This window comes from Struthio camelus, chromosome 9 (assembly GCF_040807025.1).
Source record: "Struthio camelus isolate bStrCam1 chromosome 9, bStrCam1.hap1, whole genome shotgun sequence".
NCBI classification, from domain to species: Eukaryota; Metazoa; Chordata; class Aves; order Struthioniformes; family Struthionidae; genus Struthio; species Struthio camelus.
The window spans coordinates 2,026,911-2,035,144 of record NC_090950.1 but is presented as its reverse complement, the minus strand read 5'-3'; the positions used below and the strand labels follow the sequence as shown (position 1 = coordinate 2,035,144).

At 55.1% G+C, this 8,234-nt stretch overlaps 1 protein-coding gene across 1 annotated transcript; it reads left to right on the top strand.

Moving 5' to 3' along the window:
* The first annotated feature begins 1,058 nt into the window (after positions 1–1,058).
* Positions 1,059–4,578, top strand: LOC138068191 (maestro heat-like repeat-containing protein family member 7). The gene is made up of 5 exons (XM_068954584.1): positions 1,059–1,181; positions 1,816–1,971; positions 2,266–2,367; positions 2,728–2,830; positions 3,421–4,578. The coding sequence occupies exons 1-5, from the start codon at positions 1,086–1,088 to the stop codon at positions 3,585–3,587; spliced, it is 624 nt and encodes a 207-aa protein (XP_068810685.1). The 5' UTR covers positions 1,059–1,085; the 3' UTR covers positions 3,588–4,578.
* The last annotated feature ends 3,656 nt before the right edge of the window (positions 4,579–8,234 follow it).

Below are 8,234 nucleotides of genomic sequence, written 5' to 3'. Positions count from 1 at the left end.
AATGCATACGCTCCTGTTAGTAGCCCCGGCCTTGGCTCGTTTCTGCTGGGCGACCACTCGTAAGCACTTGTATTTCGTGCCTGCTTTGTGGCAGCTGTCTGTGTTCAATTGCTCCTCCAAGGGATGAGAACAAGAGGCTGCGGAGGGTTCAGGGGACGGGAGGAGGAGGCGAGCAGTGTGTGCAGTGTGCCGTGAGGCGCGGGGCTGGGAGCAGGGCCCAGGGGTGTCTGCACAATGCCTGCTGTGTTTGGGCTGAGCTTTGTGAGGGCCTGGTGCCCTTGCCCTGGATGGTGGGTGGGATGGAGAGCTGCACGCTGCGGGCAGTGCTGCCGGCTGTGCCAGTCTTTCAGTGCTGTGTCCATTTCAGCTGCTGGAATGCCCTGACCTTGCCGACATGGATGAGGAGGTTCTGCCACTCGTCCAGGGTTATGCGCAGAGTGAGAGCCTGGAGATGCGCAGACTGGCGTTCAGAGGCCTCGTGGCCCTGTTGAATAGACCCAAGATGGTGAGGAGGGGGGCAGGCGGGTGAAGCCATGCTGGCAGCCTGGGGCTTGACAGGAGACACTGGGTCAGAGAGTGGCTTGGACTTGGCTGGCAATCCGGAGGTGTGGTAGCTGCTCCCAAGTCTCCGCTGCCCCATTCATCTGCCCCGAGTGTCATGCCAGGCCCTTGGCCGTGCTGCACAAGGAGAAAGGCACCAGTGCCCAGCGGGAAGATCTGGGAGAGGGACAATGAGCTGGAGCACAGGGCCGGGCTAAGGCAGCCAGGTGCTCCTGGGCCTTGAGGCAGCAGCTTTGCTCCCTACAGAGGCCAGTGCATGCTGAGGGCCCCCTTGCAGATCTGTGCCCTGCACTGCAGCCTCTGTGCCCAAGGCCTGCGTGTGTGCAGAGCCCTGGCCCTGGCCACTGAGCCCTGATGGGAAAAGAGCAGGCAGAGCACTTTTGGGCGGGGCGGGGGGGGTTCTGGCCTTGCTTCCCACAAAGAAAGTTGTGTGTTTCCCACAGAAAAGGAGAATGCAGAGCCTGCTCCCAGACAGCATGGAGTGGCTGCAGGATGCTTGCAGGGAAGTGCGTGTGGGAAGCCTGATGCTGCTGAGAAACATCCTCAGCTACCTGGAACAGAAGGGCTCCAACCCGATTGTTCTGCAGCTGGCCGAGAAGCTTCTGCCTCGCTTTGATGACGTAAGGCTGATGGGAGAGCCGGGGCTCTGCTGGTGTGTCCGGGGGTCCGTATGCGTGGTCTGGGTGCTGTGTGCCCCTCTGCATACGTGCCTGTTGGCACGTCCCCACACAGGCCCTGCTGTATGTCAGGAAACCTTTTGCCCTGTGGTTCTCAGCCCATGCCCTGTGCTGGCCTTGGTGTCCGGGGCTGTGGGAGTAGAGCAAACCAGCCCCCTGTCTGCTCTCGGCTGCTGCGTCTCGTGCTTGACTGCGTGCGGCGCTTGCCGTGGCCTGGGGCAGCGATGAGCAGAGAGGTAGGAGCAGGCTAGAGAGCGAGGGAGAGGCCGTGCTGCGGGACTGTCCCTTTCTGTCCTCTTGTTGTGTGCGGGGGCCCTGATGGAGGCCTAGGGAAATCCAAGAAGCTCCCTCCAGAGGGAGAGGGAGACAGAGCCCAGGGAGGCTTGTCGTGCTGCTGCCGACAACCCTCATTGTCCAGGCTGCCTCAGCAGAGGCTTGTCCTCAGCTCCGACCTCTGGCCGGGCTGGGGGACAGTTGTGCCCGGAGAGGACGAGGCCTTGCAACGGCAAACGCTCTTGTCGGGCCCCGTTCCTGGAGTCGTTGCTGAGGCCTCCCCTGCTCTCCTCCCTGCCTGCAGGAAGACAGCAGAGTGCGAGAGCTCTCCATGCTCCTCTTCAAAGACCTGCTGGAGATTGTGGTGGGGAAGAACAAACGGAACCTGAAGCAGCATGCACAGAGGAGCCTGGTGCCGCTCTTCCTCCACATGAGTGACAAGGTGCAGAGAGTGGCCCAGGTAGGGAGCAGTGTTTTGGGGAAGCAATGCTGACATGCCGTGGGTGGAGGTGAGCAGCAAGGCAAGGGCTGCTGCCAAGTGTGCCTTGGAACGCATGGCAGCATGAGGTGCAGCTTCCTGTGTGCCGAAGGACAAGGCAGAGCTGCCTCTGCCTTCAGGGAGGGCCAGACCTAGTGGCACGCTGCGTCGTGCCATTTGGGGCTGGGAAAGGCTGGGAGCCTTGCCAAGACGAGGGGGACCCAGGGTGTCCTGCCGTGGCTGCGGTGGCATCTCCTGGTCTCTGTTGCTCTGCAGGCCTCTCAGGAAGCCCTGGTGAGCGCTGCACAGTTCCTCAAGTGGGAGGAGCTCAAGCAGCTGGCCAGAAGAGCGGAGACATGGAAGATCGGGGAGTGCGTGGTAAGGACGTGGCCAAAGCCCCCGGGGCCGCGGCGGGATGAGGCCTGCCGCCATGGCCAGTGGGCAGGGTGCACAGCTGTGCCCCTCACGCACTGCTGCAGCCCAGAGCCCTCTACTCTAAGTGCCCGCTGAGGTGCTGAAGGGGCCCCTGGCCTGGCTGGGCCTTGGCAGAAGCATGGCGGGGATCTCAGCACCCGCAGGCCCCGCTCTGCCCTCTGCTCCCTCTGAACCTGGCTACCAGCCAGCTTCTAGCTGGGAGGCGTGGGCAGGAAGGAAGAGGAGGCCGGAGCTGGGAGGAGGGACAGGCCTGGCCTTCTGGGGAGGCTCGGTGCCAACCCCCTGTCCTTGTGCTGTCTGCAGCTGCTGAGGGACAGGAGCAGAGCGGAGCAACACCTGCGCCAGAGCCTGCCATACCTGGAGAACCCGGACGCATCCTTGCGGGAGGCAGCTGTGAGGTTCATTGGTGAGCCACAAGCCCAGGGCCATGCCTGCCCACCCAGACGGGCACACAGGAGGGTCTTCAGTCCCTCCCACCGTCCCTGGGTCCTGCACCGTGGGGACGGGGCTGGGGCCAGCCTTGCCCAAGGGGAGCAGGCTGCATGGCCAAGCTGGCAAGGCCAGATGGGAGCTGTGCTGCTGGGGGCTTGCTGGGGAGTATGAGGGGTGAGCGGAGGTGTTTGCCTAGGGCTCATCGGGCAGCAAGTGAAGAAGCGGAGGAAGGAGAAGGTGCAGGAGCTGTGCACTGGTGAGTGAGAGCAGCGCTGTGTCAGGCAGCCCTGGCAGGGAGGAGGGAGGAGGCTGGGAAGTGAGCTGCAGTTCACTGGCCTGCCCCAGGTGAGGAAGGCTCTGTGTCCCTATGTGGGGGAGAGCAGGGGGTATTTGGGGCGCATCTGGGGCTTGGCCGACCTGCAAGTGCCAGCTGATCCATTTGTCCTACCTGCTGCCTCCTCCGCATGGGAAGAGCTGAGTGGGGCTGGCCCTGCCTGGGGGGGGATTCCTGGGATCTCTGCAAAGGTGGGAGTCTGTTCTCAGCTCGGTGCCTTTCTCTCGCAGCCCTCCAGCCCCTGGAAAATGATGCGGAACCTTTAGTCCGTTGCCTGGTGTCACAGACCATCATGAACCTGAGGGTGCCAAGGAGAACATCAAGATTCCACCTCGGAGCACTGTGTCCCTGGCTCCCGAGAGCATGGGCGAGGTGGCACCCTCCCGCCAGGACGTGACTCTGTTTGAGCAGAGCTGACGCAGCTGTGCCAATGCCATGGTGCTGCACACCACGGACACACGCAAGTGTGCTGGAAGGTCTGGCTCATTGCTGGCATCTCCCGCAGCCCCAGGACAGCTCGACTCCTCAAGCACAGCCCCTGTTGTGCTACCGCTTCATGGCTTTGTTGGGCTTCCCGCAAAGATACAGCCCCGTTTCCTCAGCCGGAGTGAGTGTTCTTTTTTTAGGGAGCCAAAGGCAAGGGGCAAAACTTGCTGCCTGCATGAATCTGGCTTGTCCTGGGGGGGACGGGGTGTCCACTCGTTCCAATATGCCAGGCCAGCGTAGAGCGGCCTGACACACTTTGGTTTTGCTGCAAAGCGTCAACTGCTCTGCTGGCCCACAATAGCCAAGGGAAAGGGGGAGAAAAGCTTTGGCCTCCCCTGCCCTCTCCAGTCACCCCAGGGCAAGAGCAGGCCCCTGCTGTCTTCAGGGCTTGCATCTCAGGTGGAAGGGCAGAGCTGGGGTATGACATGCAGCTCTGTTTCTATCGCCACTGCCTACCCTGCGCATGCAGGCCTCAAGGCCGAACCGTCCATGAACTCCAGAATCATTGCTGAGCATGTAACGGCCAAACCCATTAAAAGCAGCTAATAAAGATACACAGCTAGCTCATGGGGCTAAAAAGTAGACTGCAGGGGACAAGATGGGATGCACCTGGGTTGGGGTTGACCTCGGAGGAGATAAGGGACTGTGGGAAACAAGGACATGGCAACCAGTGTGGGCTGAAGGCCAAGACCAACCAGAAGGAGAGAGACACCAACCAGAAGGAGAGTAAAGAAGACTCAGTAAAGAAGATTGGGGGAGACCTTCCCTGGCAGGTGGGAAATAAAACTGTAAAGGGTCTAATTAGGCCAGAATTCCTTTGTTCAAGGTCCCTCCCTGGAGGCACCCAGCTCCAGCAGTTACTATGCTGCACCATCATTTAAAGAAATAAAATTTTGCTGCTAGATGTGCGTGAGGCTCTGCTTCTTGGAAACCTAGGATCAAAGTGTTTCCACAGCACTTTGGCACCCCAGATGGGAGTGTAGCCAACCACCATTGCACCCTCTCGGCTCCAAACATCCAAATTTAGAAAAGGAAAAGGAACAAAAAGGAGAAAAAAGCCGTTACAGTCAAATCGATCCCTAGCTAGTTAGCTGTCCCTTTATGTCAGGATGATTGTCCATCTTACAATTAATGTGGGGGTTAACCCAAGGAAGGATCCTTCGATTCTAAGAAATGAGCTCTGCTACAGCTTATATTGGAAGATGAAAAGCCTCACTGAATGGATTATTGGTATGTGTGGGGATAATTGGATGTGGGACCGGCGAGATCCAAGGAGGACAAACGGCACCCTCTGTAAAACTACTCTTGCTGCAGCAGATATAGGTGTCCCAAATAACGCCCCAGGAGCTACTGCTCTGCCTTACACTCCTCCGGTGGCGCCTCCTGAAGATCTGTCTATCTGTCCCTCTCCTCCTCTTACTCAGACTTCCCCTCCTCCCGTGGCAGGACTCCATCCTATGGTTGCTAATGTTTTACCTAATGCAGCAGCATTACAACCGAGTGCAGCGGGGGCGGGGGGGGGGGAGCTAACCCCCCTCACGTGGTACTGCATGTATTTACTAGCCAACCCTGGAGTCCGAGTGATTGAGCATTGTGGGCAAGCAAAATGCCCAGGTTGAGGGAGGATGTGGAAAGGAGCGCTCAGCTGTTTTCTAATATATATGCACTGGGTATAATCCAAACTGGCGGGATACCCAAGTACTCTTGAGAGAGTTGTTCTGACCAAACTGGCGGGATACCCAAATACTCTTGAGAGAGTTGTTCTGACCAAACGAGTGAGATGATAAAATAGTTAATAAAGAGGCAAAGTTTGTACAACAGACTGGGGGAAACACAAATCGTTAGCCAGCAAACAATCCAAATTGGGATTACAATAACGCAGGGGACAGAGTCGCTTGCCAGACAGGACTCCGGAACTTGGTAGAAGCTATTAGAGCATGTAGCAAACTAGGAGTGGATTGGACTAGAGTGCAAGGAGCGTAGACAGAGCTTGGACAAAGAGGCCAGGGATTTTGGGGGAAGACTAGGGCAAGCCTTGTTGAACTATGGGGGAAGGACTTTCCAGAATTGGAATGATGCACTAGCCATTAGTGTCTTTGTCCATCAGGCCGCTCCGGATAGCCCAAAAGAGTTGAAGGAGCACATGCCAGGGTGGCAAGGAGAAACTTCACAAAGGATTTTAAGCGTGGCAGTATTGGTCTATGACGGGCGAGAGGAGAAACAGCAAGGGAAGCAAGCAAAGGAACGGAAAAAGGAAAACCAAGAAGAGGCTAATCTCTTAGCAGCAGCTTCAGCACGGAACTTGCAAATTAGAGGAAGGGGTAGAGGAAGAGACAGAGGAGGCCGAGGAAGGCTAGGGCAATGCCAAGGGCAAGGACGAGAAGGGGACAGGAGAAGATGGGCAGACAGTGAGGGACCGGAATGTTATTTCTGTGGCAATGTAGGACGTATGCAGAGAGAATGTCCCCTTTGTCCAAGAAGGCCCCCAGGAGTAAGGAGCCCCCAGGGAAGCGGATCAGCTTGGGAGGGTGGACAGTATTCACAATGACTAGAGACAGGGGAATCCAGAAACTCTGAGGAGAGAGAAATGTTTAGCATATTGTGTACATCTTCGAGATGCTGTCTCTTAGGGAGATACCTGCTTTTTCAAGAGCTGCAGACAAACTTCCAAAAGAGCAGTACCATCTTCATGTTTGCTTAACAGAAGGATTATCCTAGTTAAGGCGGGCTTATCTCCTTCAGTGTTCTGCCTTCAATAACTAAAAATGGTAACGTAACTTCTTGTTTGTCATAATGCACTATTGGGAACGGGATTACAATCGAAAAAGAGGAATGCCTATACTTTGTGCTTCACGAATTAGTGCCCGGCTGCAAAAGCACAGCTGCATCTCAGTTCTTGAGTCTCCAAACCAAATCCCTGCAGTAAGGCTTTCTTAACAACCCAGCAACACCTGGGCGCCTTTTCATTAGATTATTTAATCTAAGGTAAACTTCACAAAAAAAAAAAAAAAAAGGAGAAAAAGTGCCTCACATTCTCCTCTATGATGTGCACAAATACTCTACCCCAATATATGTATCCAGCAGGTGTGCTCATAGAAACCAAGGGAGGACTGTTGGAGAAGGAAATTGTAGCCGATTTAGCTTCAGCTTCGCATAAGTCTCACTCTTGCTTAGCATCAGTGCCTAAAGTACCTGCAGGCCTCAAGGCTGAACTGTCCTTGAACTCCAGAAACTTTGCGAAGGATGTGACCTTGCCAATGTTGTAACTGCCAAACCAGTTAAAACTAGCTGACAAAGATACAAAACTAGCTCATGAGGCTACAAAGTAGACTGCAGGAGACAAGATGGGATGCACGTGGGTTGGGGTTGACCTTGGAGGAGATAAGGGCCTGGGAGAAACAAGGACATGGCATCCAGCCTGGGCTGTAGGCCAGGAGCTGTCAGAAGGAGAGAGACACCAATCAGAAGGGGAGAGACCACCGACTCAGTAAAGAAGATTGGAGGAGGCCTTCACTGGCCGGTGGGAAAATAAAACTGTAAGGGGTCTAATTACCCCAGAATTTCTTTGTCCGGTGTCCTTCTCCAGAGGCACCCACTTCGAGCTGTTTCTATGCTGTAAAATCATTTAAATAAGTAATTATTTTATTTAAAATAATGCCCTGAAGCCTGCAGGCCGAAGCTTTTACCGAACCTGTGGGCTGCTGCTGACGCAACAACTGCAGAAGCAGCCAGAATCAGCCCTCCAACATACAGAACACAATGGACAGAGGTCACGGTTAGCCTCCGGATAAGATAAGGCACTTTGAAGCAGGAACACAGCAACCGTCCTGGGATGTAGACACAATCCATTTACAAGGAAAGAGACCAGCAACTCAGGAAAGAAGACTGGAAGAGACTGTCACTGGCAGGCGGGGAAATAAGACTGGAAGGAGTATAATTAGCCCAGAATGTCTTTGTTCTGGGTCCCTCTTTGGAGGCACCCAGCTCCAGCTGAAACAAACGATCGTATAAGAGTCTGACTCTGACTTAATGGTGAATGCCTGCGGACCTTTATAACACACCCATCTCGGAAGGACTGTCATTGAGCTCCATGGCTTGAGAGATAAAGTAGCCCCTGTAGCCACTAGAAAGGTTACTTGCTTTCCAGCCACTTTCCTGGTTATGCAGCCCTGACTAGCCAAAGGGATTACATCCAAAAACATACATACACATCGAATACAAGCACAAGGATATTCCTCCTCAACTAGTCATTCATCAGTTCGGCCTACATCTTGATTTTCTCCCAAAGGAGGATTCACCCCTGACTGTGGCTGAATTCGTGCACAGCTTGGGCACTCACGCTGCATATGTCCTCACTTCCCACAATAATAACCCTCCCAAGAACCTAACCCAGGTGCAGAAGTTAATGGAATTCCCCTTCCTCCCCTCATGACTCCTCGTCCTGCTGCCATCCCACCCGTCCACCATCCAGAAAAAGAGCCACAACCTTGTTTAATCACAACCTCATGGGCAGAGAGGAACCGTCTCAAGTTCAACAAAGGCAAGTGCAGGGTCCTGC

Bases quoted from the DNA above. Each gene is read 5' to 3' on its own strand.
- LOC138068191 (XM_068954584.1), top strand. From the start codon at position 1,086: ATGCTGCTGAGAAACATCCTCAGCTACCTGGAACAGAAGGGCTCCAAC. The intron at 1,182-1,815 runs GTAAGGCTGATG...CCCTGCCTGCAG, and splicing joins TTCTGCCTCGCTTTGATGAC to GAAGACAGCAGAGTGCGAGA. The intron at 2,368-2,727 runs GTAAGGACGTGG...TGCTGTCTGCAG, and splicing joins GGAAGATCGGGGAGTGCGTG to CTGCTGAGGGACAGGAGCAG.